Consider the following 17,619-nt stretch of genomic DNA (forward strand, 5'->3'; position numbering starts at 1 on the left):
GACCTATTGCTCGAAGTCTTGAGGGAACCCCAAACTAGGATGGAAAATATGGAGAAAAGAATGAATGCCCTGGCAACTCAACTTGGGCAAGGACAAGAGGATACCCACTCGTATCCCCTCCTAGAACTGAGCAAAAGTTATCTGCTCAAAGTGCACACGAAAGAAAACCTCCTAAAACATTGTTTGAAAAGCAAAAACAAGACATAGTCAGTGATCTATCAACTTACATTAAGAATATTAAGCCCCCCTAGATTTTTTGAATCTGAATACGATGAAGCCGTTGAGGCCTACTTCGAGATCAGAAGTTTCTCTAAAACCTCCAAAGCAATTTGGGGAATTTATCACCTCTCAGGAGAGGTAGCCACCTGGTGTGGAAACACCAAGATAGAACTAAATATTAAGACTCTCGATGTTGCCTAGGACAGGATTGTCTCAATTTTTAAGAACAAATGGCTACCCCAAACTTTTCATGTCCAGAAGCTTCTAGACTTCAAAAAACTTAAGCAAGGAGATATGACAGTACACGGATACTGGGAGAAGTTCACTTGACTACTATAGTATGTTCCTCCATATCAACAAGATAGGAACTTAAATGTTAGAAAATTTGTCATGGGATTTAACAACAGGATCAAGAGAGCAGTTGATGTTCTCGCCGCACGATTCATGGAGGAAGCTCTAGAGAGGGTCATTTGACGGGAACGCGAGGTTAAAAGGGATGATTCCATCTAAAATAACAAAAGGAAGGCAAATTGGAGCACCAATAGTTCTGACTCAAGGACACAAAAAGAGTTTAAAAAACTTTAAGCCCAATAAGACTGAATGCAAGGGGAATTAGAGTAAAGAGTTTAAAGGTAACTCCGAAGTGGCAGTGGCAACAAGGGAAGTAAGAGGAAGGGACCTCCTAAGGGTTGTTTCACATGTGGCAAAAACCACTGCGTCAACTTGTGTCCTAGTAAAGGAAACTCTAGCCAAAAACTCCTCAATAGGCCATGTTCCAATAAAAGATACATGCAACCTTGGATAACTGTCAGACAGAGCAAAAATTGGGCCCTATAAAAACCCCTAGTAAGATTTATGGAAACCCCATCTCTATTTTAATTAATACTAGAGCCACAAAATGTTCTATCTCCCCAAAATTATTAAGTAGGTTTCCCAAAAAAATAGGATTTATAACAAAACCCTGGACTGTTGAATACGCAAATTAGTCAAAGACTCCGGTAAATCAGTGTTCGTTTGAAGCTCATGTGGACTTTCCAAATTTCTCTACCAGGGATAATTTGTATATAGCACCTCTAGGATCCTACAATATCATCATGGGAATAAATTGGCTCAGTGAGAAGAAAACAAAGGTAGATTGTCTTGCAAAGACAATAGAATGCCTAGATGACCAAGGAAACCCTGTGAGCATTCAAGGAATAATGCATGAGGTAAAACCTCGTCAAATCTCAACTATGCAACTTAAGAGATGTAGGAGAAAACAGTGTGAAATCGTTGCGATAAAGATAGAAGATGTGACAGAACCTATCAAGATGATTATATTTTCGAAGATGGGAGATTAGAGAAAGGACGAAAGAATCCTTCGAAGAAAATCATCCATATCTTAAGAATTTTCAGGACGTATTTCTAGAGGAACTGCCTAGCCTACCTCCTTCTAGGATATTTGATTTTATCATAGACTTGGTACCTAAGGCAGACCCAATATCAAGAACACCATACCAAATTACCACTACTGAATTAATGGAATTACAGTTCGGTTACAGGATTTATTAAACAAGAAACTCATATGACCGAGTGTTTCGCCTTGGGGAGCCCAAGTGCTATTTGTCAAGAAAAAGGATGGAAGTATGAGGTTGTGCATAGATTATAGAATGCTCAATAAAGTCACCATTAAGAATAAATATCCACTTCCTAGGATTGATGATCTATTCGACCAAATGAGGGGAGCAGTGGAATTTTCCAAAATCGATCTAAGATCAAGATATCACCAGCTTTGAATTAAGGAAGAGGATATTCACAAAACCGCTTTCAAAACCCACAATGGGCACTAAGAGTTCACAATTTTAGCCTTTATGAATCTCATGAATAGCATATTCAAAGATTGTTTAGACACATTTGTGCTAGTTTTTATCGATGATATTCTCATCTATTCCCGAAATGAGGAAGAACAGCAAGAACATCTTGAGATAGTGTTGCAAAGATTGCGTGCACAGAAGTTGTATGCAAAGTTATCTAAGTGTTCTTTTGACCAAAAGGAAATCCACTATTTAGGGCATATTACATCAGCCAAGGGAATAGCAGTAGACCCCACCAAGATCAAAGCATTCAAAGAATGTGTCAGAAGTTAGAAACTATATGGGTTGGTAGGTTTTTATAGAAAATTTGTTACGGATTTCTCTAGCATAACACGTCCCACCACCACCCTACAAATGAAAGGGAAGAAGTTTATCTGGACCAAAAAAAATAAGCAGCCTTTGACTACTTAAGGATAAGTTGATCTTTGCACCGATACTTAGGGTACCAGATCCGAAGGGTCATTTTGTGGTTATAGAAAATGCATCAAGAGAAGGACTTGAGGTGTCCTAATGCAAGAAGATTAGGTCATTGCTTATGAATCTAGGAAGTTGAAAAACTATGAACAAAATTACACACCACGCGACTTGGACCTAGCACCCATTGTCCATGCTTTACAAATGTGGAGACATTATCTAATTGGGAAACCATTTGAACTCATATTAGACCATCATGGATTGAAGTACCTATTCACCCAACCTTAATGCTCGCCTGAGAAGGTGGGTAGAGTTCTTAGCAGCTTATGATTTTGAGATCAGTTACATCAAGGATAAAGAGAATAAAATGGTTGATGCCTTAAGTCGATGAAGACATATTTCAGCCATGGTAGCAATAAACACTGGGCTCAGGGCAAGTACGATAGTGTCTGCCAAGAGATGACTTTTACAATGAGGTTTGTCAAGCACTCCATAAGGAACCTCAAGATCCCAAGTATAAATAATACCCAGTGGAAAGAGATGGACTCTTAAGATATAAATGTAGGATGTACATAACTAAGGAATCTGAGATTTCAAAAAGATGATTTCGGGGGAGATTGATGCCGCACCTTACTCAGGACACCTTGGAGTAACCAAGATGTTGGCTAACATAAAACCTGTGTACTTTTGGAAAGGAATGAAAAAGGAAACAACTGAATATGTGGCAAGATGTCTCGAATGCCAAAGGGTTAAGGCAGAGCACCAATACCTGGGTGGACTGTTACATCTGAACAAGGTTCCCAAATGGAAATGGCAAATAATCACTATGGATTTTATCCAAGGGTTACCCATGACACGAAACAAGCATAATACCATCCTGGTGGTTGTGGATCGACTAACTAAGGTAGCACATTTCATCCCTGGAAATTTAACAAATGGGGCGCCAAAAATAGCTCACAAGTTTCTAAGAGAGATTTTCCGACTTCACAGAGTCCCAAAAAAGATCATATCTGACAATGATGTTAGGATAACATCCAAATTTTGGGAAACTTTATTCTCAACTTTAGGAACAACGCTAAACATCAATTCAGCTTACCATCCAGAGACAAATGGTCAGATAGAAAGGGTAAACCAAGCACTAGAAGACCTCTTTAGACTGTATTGCATGGACTGTCAGTATCAGTGGGAGATGTATCTTCCCCTAGTTGAATTTGCCTATAACAACTCATATCAGTCTCCTATTAAGATGGCACCTTTTGAAGCCCTATACATGTGTAAGTGTAGAACCCCTATAAGTTGGAACAGAATTGAGGACCGAATCATTGTCGGGCCTAAGATGCTTCTAGATATGGACAAACAAGTAGTTTAGATCCATCAAAGTTTGAAAGAGGCAAATGACCGACAAAAAAATTATCAAGATGCAAAAAGGATTCCTAGGTAACTCTCAATGGGAGAAAAGGTTCTCCTTAATGTTAAACCACAGAAGACTACTATCATGTTAGGTAGGAATGCCAAGTTAGCCCCAAGATATGTGGGACCCTTTGAGGTGTTGGAAGTCGTAAACAATGTAGCCTACAAAATTGCCCTCCCTCCAACCCTTTCCAGACTGCATAATGTATTTCACATTTCTTCTCTTAATAAATTTGTAACCAGCCATGAACATGTTATTCACTAGAATCTCTTGCAAGTGCAAGATTCAGGGATGGTGAAGATAGAGCCACTCAAAATACTCAAGGTGTGTAAACTTCGATTGTGTAATCGAGATATCACCAAGTGCAAGGTCTAGTGGGACCAATATACTGAAGAGAATGCTACTTGCAAAAATTATGATGGAATCTTCCAAAAATTTCCACATCTTTTTCCAAAAAACTTGAACTATGAATAAATTTTGATTCAAAACTAATACAATCATATATATGTTGTGATTGAAATTTTTTTTTGTTTGAAGAGTTCATCAAGGATGATGAAACAAGGGGGAGGGTATGTTACATCCCAAATTTTTGCCTAATTTAAAAATGTTCTTATAGTCATTGAGATTTTATGTGAAGTCAGTTGACTGGTAAAATTAGTTAAACAATATGATCATGTGAAATGGAAATATGGTTATTCGTTATAATTACATATGAAGATGCATTGTTAGTTAATCGTTATGATATTAATATGAGTATTTGTTATCTTGAAAAGTTGATTACTCATTACAAATTTGTAGCAACTGAAATAGTGGTTAGCCGCTATGATGTTTTATAAAAATGATAAGTTGTTATAGTAACTTTGATTTATATTGAACTATTGCCAGAGAGGGAATTGAGTAAGGGACATCAATCTGCCTGTTGAATTCTAACCACCAAGACTAAGGGGTAAACGGCTAGGCAAGCAAGAGTATACTATGGATTACCATGAGCTAATAGATCAATACATATGTATTAAAGAAAAGATCACTAAGCATTAGATTAATAACTAAGAACTAATATGTAACCTTATAAATTGGATGATCTCAGAGCTTTCTATGATATCTATCATATCTTAATATAACAATACCATAGTATCTACATATGCTTGCATATATGTATGGATAAATTTGAATAGACATACTTATATGCCCACTTGATATAAGACGCATATGCTATATATATTGTTGGAATATCACGCATATATATGTGTGTGTGTGTGTGTGTACATGCATACATAAGTATAGGTAGGTATAGTATGATATTTTTATATTGAGATATTAGCATGAGTTATTATTACTCCTTGGCGATAGTTTTATTATTTATCTTGAGCAGCCATAATTCTATATTATTTCATCGGGCCTTAAAATGTTCAGTGGCCATTTTAATATTATTGTCAGATTTGTGTCAATGGCTTTTGTTTGTAACTCCCCGCCACCTTCACACTTCTTGCTCATAACTGACCATGCAGCAAAGAAGGCGAAGATCTATTTGTGTGATGGTTCATATTGAGCAATACACATCATTGGCAAAGTGATTACCATTTCATACGGACTACATTATTTCTTTTCACAATGCTTCACATATTCTCTACGAGTCCTACACATTTTCTTGCAGTGGCATACTAGCTGCTATTACCATATTGTTGTGGATAGTTCTTCCGCCTTAATCAAGCATCACTTATTCATATTTCCTATACGGTGCGGACTTCTTGCACCAGGCATTAGAAATTAATTGCAATACTTTTTGCACTACGAATTAACAACCTTGGTCCTATGTTACCAGCATTGCTCAAAGACCAACCGAGCACTTCAAGAGGCGACATTACAGTCGGGTCATGAAAATATCTCTACTAAATTATGCTCCTTAAATTTGATATAATGAGGCTCGTAGTTTTAGCTTGGAATTAAAAGGCAACATTAACATTGTTGGAGCCTTGATTTGAAATGATCTATTGTTTCTTTCATTTGTTTAAGAATTGTAAATATGCTCCAAATCGAGCAAAACTTGGGCACTTTGCATAAACACATTTTCTTTTCACAATTATAATTAACTGAAGGAATATCCTAAAGTGCAAGCTTATACAAAGGTGTCTACCATATACTCTCTGAGATAAAAGACGGCACCATTATGAAGTCGAGAATAAATTGCAAGAATTATAAGTCTTTTGCAATGCCATAGGCCCAGGTCGGGCAGAATGCAATGGCTGTGATATATAATGTTTATATAACAACCCCAAAAATTCATCAAGCAAGACCAGCATGATCAAGATGAAGGGTATGGATTGATAACCATTGAACTACAGGATATCCTTGTATGATGAGAGAAAGAACAATCAGTAACCATAAGCAAGTAATAAAGAATGTTTTAAACTGTGTCAGCTCATGGTAGTCCATTGTATAGGTCTTGTTGTCAAGTCGAGCGGTGGGTGATCGTATAAATAGTGCCCACACAAATCCTTGGCCAAGGTAGGTTAGTGGCATGCTTGCTGCTGTGATCACAAGAGGTCAGGGATGCTCGCAGTTGGCAGATAGGTGCAAGGAAGGTATTTGAACCCTAGCTGGCTGTCTAGCCAACACTCTCAACACCAGGATGCTCAATAGCTGTACAGTGGTGTCCCAAGCCTAATCGCAGGGTATGGAGGGCCTTTCTCAGTAGAGATTGTGTTGAGATACTTAAGAGTCTGTGATTGGGAAGTTAAGCCCTTGGCAATGTTTCTCCTCTCTTCCAGGTGCCAAGGCTTGCAACTCAAAGGTAAGATCTGCATACAAGATACTTACATTTCAGGTATTTTACCTTTGTATTTCCGCATCCTAAATTATGCATTGTTAAATGGTCAATATAGTTGAGTTAGTTTCCCTTTCATTGGATTAAGAGTCAGTTAAGTCTGTTATTCCTTTTACTTGAATATATAAATTCAAACAAAACTGTATTTCATGTGTAAATGATACGATGGTTGTTATAACTGTCCTTTTGATGCATCTGAAAGGAATTGTTATCTAAATCAATTAAAATAGGATTGGAAAACTTAGCATGTTACATAAATAATCAATGAGCACCTAATAGTCACCGCCATTGTGCAGTTTAAGCAGATAATTCACTGCACAAGTTATCTATTCTCTATAGGACATGAAAGTTGTTCAACATTCATAGCAACATTCTTATATTTGTTAAGTGTATTATATTATCATATGGAATAACCAAAGAGCACTGGGAAGATCTAGTCAGGTAGAATCTGACAGAGCATTGAGAAGATCTAGGTTAGGCAGCATCTGATATTATTCCATTCAAAATGAACAGGTAACAAAATCAAGCAAACCAGTGTAGAAACCAAGAACAAACAGCATATTCAAAAACAAATAGCACAGTGACAACCATGAAAAATATTGTGTAAACAGAGAAGAAAATGACTTCACAATGTAGGAAAGAAAAAAGCACCTGTGGTACCCATTTTGGTGAAACAAAACTAGTAGCCTCCACAACTTGGAGCCCAGAAGAAGCCAGCCTCTCAATCAGTTCAGTCTTCACATGTGTTGGAACTATGTTCTTCTCATTCTGCAATCCATCTCTGGGTCCAACTTCAACAACCTTCACAAACTTGGGTATACCCTTTAATAGCTGTACAATAAAACTTAGTCACTCAAAGTGAAATATATTCAATACCATTATAGTATCTTTAAAGTATGAAAACCGTACTTATCAGATTTACACATAAATGTTGTTTGAAGTTTGAACTGTGCACATCTGGTTACATAGCAAAAAATGTCATTTTCAAAACATGTCAGTTTCCTAGATATAAAAAGAGAGAGATCCATCTTAAATAGAATATGAAATGCATCGAGAGATAGCAAAAAGATTAAAGATGTCAATCCCTCTGTTATTATATTTCCACAGTGATGGTATTCACATGTCAAGCCTTCTAGATACCCCTCACAACAAAATTTACATTGTCACAGTATGCCATTGGTCTAAAACCAATCTCAATGCATATAATATGTGCTAAGTTGCTTTCATTGGAGGCCATTTAGAGAGAGGACAAGCAAATAAGGAGTATCAATCAGATGATAATGGAGGGTGGAATCAAGAAATCAATGGACACAATAAAACAAGAATCAAGATACTGAGGATGATAGTGATAGTGACTTGCAACCGAGCACCATGCACATCAATGAGGCAGAATCGAGATTTTATGAGCACCAACAGTCTCTAATAAGTGAACATTAGGTACCTTTTGAGTAGTCAAACTTCTCAAGCAATGCATCATACCACTCATTTTGATATTAGATACTTGCACAAGTTCATTAGAGGATAGTTCATTTTAATATTATATGCTAGATACAGCAAAAAAGCACCTTGGAGTGTTATTTTGTAATTATTAGGTATTTGAGCCTTTGGCTAATTTTCACCCATGTGGCAGAGGCAGAAAATATTGATCCTACTGATGACAGTGACAGCAGATTCACATAGGAAGGCGATCAAGGTGACCACAACTCCTATTTTGCAAGTTTAAGATGTCGATATAGAGAATGTTAACCAAGTTGAGTCAAACCATGCTAGTAATAGGCCACAATTTAAGTAAAAGGCAGGTTCCGAGTTGAGAATTAACTGTTCAAAATCACTAGAGCAGCTACACAATACATAAGATAGAATGAGCAGAAACAAATAGTGTGATTTGGATCCCAAGGAGACTTCAAGGAATACCGTTGAAATTTAGATATGTTATAACAAGAAGCAATGTTGACAACTTGACAGTGAATCAAATATCATCAGAAAGAAATGATTCATGAAAAGATAGAACTGAAAGCAAGCTCTGTAGATGGCATACTCTTAACAGTGTGTAGGTTTGTGTGTTCTGTAAATAGTATACTCTTTACAGTGTGTTACTTTCCATGTTCTGTAAATGGCATACTCTTGAGAGAGTGGCGGCTATCTTCTACCTATATTTATGCTATGAATCTGAACCTAAACGCTCACTATAGATCTCTAAATCTATCTGTTCTATTTTGAGCATGTTGCAAATATGTAAGTTGTATAAGTTGTATGGTGATTTTGTTAAGGTGGTCACAGAAGGTTTGGTGCATAGTTACACCACCCTGGGAACAGGGGAACATGGGGATGGGGGGGCAATTTTCCAGGACGGGGGGACAAAGGGGCCTTAATTTGGAGATAGTACGGGGATGGCGGGGGGACGACAGAGGGGGGACCAGGAGGGTTGTATATATTGTACATATGGTATTTAAAATGCTAATTATGAAAAGATTTGTTGCAATATAAGATATAAAGATGTAAAAGAGTAAATACTTGAACATTGCATTGAAATGGAAACATCAAACATTGAACATAAATAGTCAAATCAGCAAATAGTTAACACCGAGACGTCCCCCCATCCTCGGTGGAGGTGCTGGAATCTGGTGGCACCACTGGGGACGGGGGAACGGAGTCCCCAAGTCCCCGGTGTGTGGGGCAAAAAGGGGGGGGGATGCGTCCCCGTGTTACTATGGTTTGGTGGTTATGGTCATAGTCCTATTTATGCAAGTTTTCTATTCTACATAAAAGTGACCGTGGCATTGACAAGTGTGCTCATAGTTCGCAGACTCGGTCTTGGAGAGTACTCAAGCCCGAAATTTTGAACTTGGCAGATACTTGACAAAAACTCAACCAAAAACTAGCAACTTAGAAAGTGGTTAAAATTAAATTATATTGAAGCAACATGTTATAAATTCAATTACAAATTGTATTAAAAAAATGAACTCTGGAAAGAGAAAATGTATGTTTTGTAACAAATACATGTGAAAATTAAAAAACGCATTTTAACCAGTGTTTTACCTGTGTCAATATTTTTACCCATCTTTTTTTTGTCTATAAAAAAGGGAGAGTTAAACTTGTAAAAACTCACCAACGAAAAAAACATAGAGTAATTGGCAAATTAGACAGTTGCAGACTTTGCAAATTATTGAGTGTGCTAACATGGCATGAGCTGTGGCAGAGCAGTCTGCCATGGTCTAATGTGATGTGAAGGTCCAATATTCTGTTTTTGCCACAAAGAAGTGCAGGTTATGTGCAACAACTTATGTTGGGCCAATACGGTTGTGAATGGATTGCAGAGTTGCATAATGATGAGTTAATGCAAACCCTCCTTTTTGGCAATGTGGGAATGTGGTGCAGTACAATGGTGAGTGTGTGACACAGCACAATTTAGCACAGATCATGGTATTTCTTTCAACCTCATTTTTTGGGAACCAAGAAGAAAGGTTTTTGGAGCTAGTGATACCTTGAGTTGAACCCTGTATCCCGCTTTCTTATGGCACATGTGGAAGAGAATAAGAAACTTCACATTGAATATTAAAAAAACTGTTGAAGGAACTGGTAGAAAAATTAGAAAGGAGACTTAGGAGCTCCAAAAGCAATTTAAGATATTGAAGATTATTACAAAATGCTGATACACAAGTAGAACACGCTAGAAAGGAGGCATTATCTGCCTCTAATAAAGCATCCCATTTCAAGTTAAAGTTAGCAAAACTACAAAATTAGATGCAGAAAATGAGCAGACATAAAGGCAAGGAAGGATAAAGAATAGACAACCATAGTGTTCCCATAAGAGTAGAGGATCAAAAAGTTTGATTAAAATTAATTAGCAACAACAATGAAGTTGTACTTGAGACAAGGAGTATAGGAAGTTAAAAAAAATAACTAAGAGCATTTTGCATCAACCCCTACCCCAACTCCTAGAATCTGTGCATTACCTACTCGAACTTCCTCTCCTACAAGTTTTCCTTCCAAACTAAGAAAGATTTGAATATCTGGAGTTAGTGCTACACCATCTACTAACACCGAACTCAAACATTGTTAAGAATGAGAACTTGTCTTAAAGATTGCAATAGTTGAGTTGGTGAATTTGATTTATACACTTTGCTCTACATAAATTGATAGGAGGTCCGGAATCAATGCTACTCCATCTACTAATACCCAACCCAATCATTGTTAAGGCTGACCACTCATTTTAAAGATTGCAATAGCTGAGTTGGCATATTTGATCTATATATTAGCTATAGGTAAATTGAGCAATAGAGGTGAACAAATTAGAATAATACAAGATTTTTGTTGTCAAGTAAAACCATGTGTCATTAAATATTTTAGTACGTGTTAATTATGTCATTGGTCGTTACTATGGCTAAGGGGTAGGTAGTTATGGACACAACGATTCAATTGCACCCCCTTGAGGGTTATATGTACACTCTCTCGGATGGATGAGGGTATTATCATTATCATTGGTATCACTAGTGTTGTGCATATCACAAAATGTAAACCTTGGTTGATATTTATGGAAGATTTAGCACTTCCCGTACGATGACATTATTGTACGGCAAGGCACCATATGGGGATGCAATTGTGCAGTGGCCACATTGCAGGGATTGTAGGCCCTACAAATCAATCTACCATACAGAAAAAAATAGTACCGTACTATGTAAGATCACCAATATATGAAGGAATGCGCATATGGCTTTGAACAAAAAAAAATGCTCTAAAGAAAAAGACCAAAAATGAGAGATACCGACAAAAGACAAAAATGCAGCATGAGATGTGAGGGATATAGAATGCCACTAGGAAGGGAAGACTAACAAAGAGAAACAACGTACAACGAGAACAAAACACCATTAGGGAGAAGGGGAGGTCGTACGACATCACTGGAAACACCCTCAAAGAAACAAACATAAAACACTATCAAACAAGAGATGTCGGAAGATAGGACTGTGTTGGAAGGGCGTAGGGGAAGCTTGAGGCATAAACATCGTACATGTGTTGCACCAAAACACAAGAAAAATTATAAAGACAAGGAGTATAATCAACCATAGTAGAAGGAACTTTACCGCATGACAGAGAGCTTTGATGGAAGGATCTATATCATAGTGTGTACAATGCAATAAGAATAACGTTGGGATAGAGGAAGGATGCCAAAAAGTGTAGAATGAACAATGAGTTAAGTCATACAGCACAAGGCCAAGACGACAAAGAATTTCATAGCAAAGGTGTGTGTGTAATGAAGGAAGCTATACACAAGCCATCTAGCTAAAACAGTACACACGCGTATGCAAGGGACGAACCCTAACTATTTTTCATCCTCATTTACTGCACCGACACAAGCAACAACCACACAAATGGATGGAGACAAGAAACAAGTTTGGAGAAAATTGTTAAGACCGTTACCTAGCAAATCTTCTTCTATTAACAAAGCCACCATCACTGTCGTTGGCTGTGAGAATTGCAGGAAAAATGAACAGTGGGAGGAGTAAAGCAAAGAAGGTTAAAACACGACCAAGGGTACATGTATAAACAACAAAGGAGGATATTATTGTAGATTCCATCACATTCGAAGGGTTGAATGTAATGTCCCCACTATTAGGGTTAGCTTGGGACAAGTACTACCTACAAAATAAACATTAGAATTTATACAATAACAAATTTAACTTCACTATTCTACCCTCTATTCTAATCCCCAAACCTTAAAGACATCTTCATATCAGGATTGATAACCCTCTTGAGGATTTCTAGGTCCTCAATTACTTCTTTATCTTCTATGAAGTGCTCCCTTTAAGGTCCTTCCTAGAAAAGGCATTCTCTATCCAAGGCCCTTGAGACATATGCATATGTTAACATCTACAGAATATTCCGGCCTTAAATAACCATATTAAGATCACTCTCTTCCCTACAAAGGGACTTTCTTGATCTTAAACCATTAACTATATTAAGATCACTCTGTTCCCTTGAAGGAACTCTCTTGATCTTAAAATTATAACCATTAAGCCATCTAAACTGTGCATTTAGAATTCCATTTTTATATATACATATACAAATATGTATATGTCATACAAATAACACATGAAAATATATAAATTCAAATGTAACTTAATAAAAAAATTACAACTTGCCTTCATAACCTTCTTCCTATGTAGTTAGGTCAATTCCATAAGGAATATCTCGTAATATATTATCTTCCTCTATATTCAAATTTATTTAATCTCCACTCTTATCCCACGTAACTCCCTAAATATCTATTTTTAAATTCCATCAACTAATGTGGCCCTTGAAAAGTCTATTTTTTCTTACCTTTCAAATCATCATCCAAGTTTTTATAATTTTGTTATTTAAGACTGATTCACTTAACACCGTTATAAAATAGTAATTATTTATTATTTTTATTATTAGTATTAACACTAACAATTCTATATATTATTTGAATATTGATTATTATTAAATGTTATTTGGTTACTATGAGTGGGTATTATTTTTGTCTAATATAAACATTTATTTTATTATATAAACTTGGTAAATTGTAATTTACATTGACAATTATTTATTTATTATTATTACATAATGATTTTATTTAAAACTAGCTATTTTAAGGGGATATTGCATTAAATGGGGTTAATTTCAAGAAATGGCGGATGGGTAAACCCCATGACAACCCCATCAAGGAACAACTAAGGCACGCGCAAGTTCATTAGGCAATTCAAATGCTCGTCTTTTACATACAAGACTTTGAGGGATGCCTACGACAGGTTCCAACAACAATCAGTATTTGTTTACTAGCATCGTAAGATCATTGTATCATTTGGGGCAGGGGAATTCACTAAAGCTTTTGATATCCTAAGAAAGCAACAAAGAAAGATTGATAAGGCATAGAAAATAGTACCAAACCTGCATGACACGTTTCTGCACTTAATGTGTCGGTGCAACCTAGCGTCAGCAAAACGAGAAAGCTTGATTCATGCAAAGGGAAGGGTGTGAAGAAGTCATACCTTCAACAAGGTGAGTGGCAATGTCTTCTTGATGTTCTGAAGAGTCGTTTGACAAAAGCCAATTGCACCTTCAATATTGCTATTGCTTAGATTGCACTACTGAATGGAATTCAAAATGGCATGGTATATGACTAGGTGACTATTCTAGTTGATAGGATGGAGGAGTTCATGACACTTTTGCACTGAACATTTTACATGTCGTACCATGCAATCAGATTATTTCTCAAGGGTGTGTGCATGCAAGTATCACCTCATTTTCAACACTTGGTAACACATGGACAAACACATTCAAATCAGCCACCTAGCTTTTATTGGTTGCATTTAGATATGGTGGGATTTGGACAGGAAGTTCAATTAGCCAAGAAGCGGAAGAAGCAAGTGATAGTAACTAAAACCAAGTATGAGATAGAAGAGGACAATGATATTAGTGAAGAGGAGTCAGAGGTGGCATTGCAAGCCACTAAGGGTAGGAAAGATGAGCACTTGGAGGCAAAAGTAGTTGCCGAGATGAAGGTTGTTGAGGAGACATGTATGCCAAAACCACCACACCAATAAACTTTTCGCTCGCCCTTCTTTGCTAGTTAGAGTTTAGTCCAACCCATCTTGACGGAGATACTATGGTTTGGAGAGATGAGGGAGCCTACAATCCTATCACCTCTACCCATTCCAATGACAGAGGTTGCCCAGCCAGATGGAGGGGGGAGTAGCAGTTGTAAACCTTGGTAGGTAGATTGGTGGAACCGAGGTAGAGAAGAGTAGACATCCTCACGAAAAGAAGTCTATAAGAGACAGTGTAGAAGAGATGATAGCTACTACGAGCACTGTGTCAAAGGCCACAACAAACACTTGGCTTCACCAATTTCAGCTTGTACCACGAGTCCCAATGACCCCTACGGTCTTTTCACTACAGAGGTAGTTGCTGCCACCAAAGGCCATAGTAGATTTGGAAGTTATACATTAGAGATGGAGATAGTGTGACAGCCGCAATTGGAGCCTCAAGTGGATGCCATCATGGTTGGACAAGAGGAGATTCATGAGGGTAGAGAGGACGCAATCATGGTTAGACAAGGGGAGATACATGATGGCAAAGAGAAGCCACCTTTGCAACAACTAGTAGGGCCTCATTATGAGGCAATTAATCCTGAGTTGGAGTACTTGGCGGATATAGTTGCTAGTGCCCAACAGGTAGTGCCATCAGTACAATCTCGAGCTAAAGAGGGAGTTGAGGAGCAGATCAAGCAGCTCTTAGCTTTAGTCATTGGCGGGTGCGCTCCAACATTTTTGAGTTATGGGATGGCCCACTACCGAGAAACTCGAGATGTTGGACGATTGGAGTCTCCCTAATCGACCATAGGATAGCCACACTCAGGCCATGCTCAGAGGGATTGAACGCACCTTTAGGGATGGATATTATGAGATCCAAAGGACTCAATATGTGGCAGACACAACTAAGGTGTAAAGGTTGGCAGTTGTTAAGGCTAGAGAGTGAATGTCTACTTAGCTCCAAGAGATGGAGGAGAAGTTGGCACAAAAGGAGGGTGAGTCATCCCATCAGCTGGATAAGTTGGCCAAGTTGGAGGCTTAGTTGGCTTAGGAGAGAAGTGAGAGGGAAATAACTATGGTTCTGCTGGAGGAGGAACGACTGCAACGAGGCATGAAGGAGGTTCATTTGGTGAGTACTATGGAGCTGGTGCAAAAGAAGGATAAGGAAATCCTCAAGGGCACTATAATGGTGAAGTCAACCCGAGAGCACCAACTGATGGCAGAGAGCAACCTCAAGTCTCGTATAGAACAAGTGCACAGATTGAGGGCACAATTGGTGGCTTCTCCTTCATCAGGGATGCTTCCTCCGCCCACTCCTCCTCCTTCATGATTTGTTATTGAATATGATTGTCCCATTTTTGGTGTGTCATCAGAAGGTGACTTTCTTTTCAGGGGGGATGATGTTGTCAGGTAAAACCATATATGGCATCAACTATTTTAGTAAGTGTTAATTATGTCGTCAGTCATTAATATGGCCAAGGGGAGTCGCACACCCTCGAGGGTTATATGTACACTCTCAAATGGAAGCGAGCATTATCATTATCATTAGTATCATGTTGTTGTGTGTATCACTTGATGTAAAACCTTGATTGATATTATCTTGCACTTACTTATATATGTTCTAACTCTTATCAGTAGTATGCATAAATTACCTTTACCCATAGGAAGTAAACAAGTTTCCTCCAAGAACGTAATGTGGTATTTTGATTAGCTTACAACTGATTTTATAAATGTCATTCTAGCACAATCATGTTATTATGTTTAAAGACACATTATCTTGTTCGTGTTCTCAGTTCCATACTATAGTTCTTGTGTTCCTTTTCTATGAAATAATACATTATGAAATTTATACTCCTACATGTTTTTTCCTTTGGTACAATTGCCATTCCATTCAAGAAATATGGTAAAAAGTTATGACTTATTCAACAATGTTCCATGGAATATTGGTTCCATAAAAATTGATATCATTATTGTCATCATCACATAATAATGTGATCATTTTCCATATATAACACATTTTTATTGAATACTTAATAAATAAATGTTATCCCATTTTGTGTTTTGTAATTAATATCATGTTAGTATAGTACAGCTTGTATTCATTTCTTATTATAAAATATATTTATCTGAAATTTATATGATTACATACTTCTTTCAACCTTTGTCCTTTGGTACAAGTTTTGATCCTCATATAAGATCTTTGTACTCTTTCCAATGTGCAGATGTATCCCTTTTGGTCACTATAGAAGCAATGTAGTGCCATGAGGATTCCTTGTCTAAGCAAGCTAACACAACCTTCCCTGGTTGACCACAAGATACTCGTGATTTATTAATTTGTCTCTTTTGCTTCATGCAACAAGGCATACTTAAATGTACTTTCTCCAAACCAATAACTTGTTGATATTTCTCCCTATCTATATCTACACAAAATAGCTTACAGATCATTTGTTATCCATTTGTATCCATCATAACATGATTTGTAACAAGTTTATAGAACCACCAACATGCAACATGCAACATGCAACATACCTTAGCAGGGTTGCTTGAATTACGAGTGTGTTAAGCAGTTCACCTTGCACTTTTTGTCACATTTAAACTCCAAGTAACTTATTACCATGCTGATTTTCCCCTAGCATGTGCAATGTTGTTTAGATGGTTGACTTGCCAAGACTTCTCCAAGTACCTTCTGGAAGTATGGATGTGCCCATGTGGTTGGAGATGGGTCGCCCGTGGAACAACACGCCCAAATTCATACCAAACACACCATCAACAATTGTATTAGGGAGATTCCTTCTCAAGATCCATATACATCACTCTTTGTTTCTTTGTCATATTAACTACCAATAACATTAAATCACTCACTTGGTCATCCAATAGCATAGGTTTGACTATTCAGTCGTCTTTCTTAGTAGATTCTAGTTAGTTCATAGCATGAACCATCTCATTCTACCCCAATACAATTACTTTTCAAAATTCATGAATAAATTGTACTAAATTTGCTACTTTCATTGGTTCAATAGGTTAAAATACTTGCCTTGTAGTTTATTTCTTGGATTATAATTGGTTTTCTACCATACTTGCATTTGCCTTTGCATTTAAATAGAACTTTGACCCCTACTTCAAGAAGTCTTTCTTGTGATGTAAATATCTATAGGATCTCTCATATCCTATATTTTAGTAAACAATATTCCTAAATAGACTAAGTTGTTTTATCAACTGAATAAAAACACATGCATACCACACATATTTAAATGACTCTACCACACATATTTAAATGACTCTAGCAAACCCAACAATATTTATTTTATGTATCCTTATAGTCCTCACCTATGTGAACACTAATTC

At 37.2% G+C, this 17,619-nt stretch overlaps 1 protein-coding gene across 3 annotated transcripts in view; it reads right to left on the bottom strand.

The window, feature by feature from the left end:
- The window catches only part of LOC149565637 (Aldolase superfamily protein), a 113,932-nt gene that overhangs the window by 43,787 nt on the left and 52,526 nt on the right, over positions 1–17,619 (bottom strand). For all 3 annotated transcript variants that reach the window (XM_089819145.1, XM_089819147.1, XM_089819146.1), the window contains one exon: positions 7,373–7,552. In XM_089819145.1, the coding sequence (XP_089675271.1) occupies positions 7,373–7,552 (180 nt within the window). The remainder of the gene's footprint in view (positions 1–7,372; positions 7,553–17,619) is intronic.

This window comes from Cupressus sempervirens, chromosome 3, assembly GCF_028749045.1.
Source record: "Cupressus sempervirens isolate cs-2001-9-10 chromosome 3, ASM2874904v1, whole genome shotgun sequence".
In the NCBI taxonomy this organism is placed as follows: domain Eukaryota; kingdom Viridiplantae; phylum Streptophyta; class Pinopsida; order Cupressales; family Cupressaceae; genus Cupressus; species Cupressus sempervirens.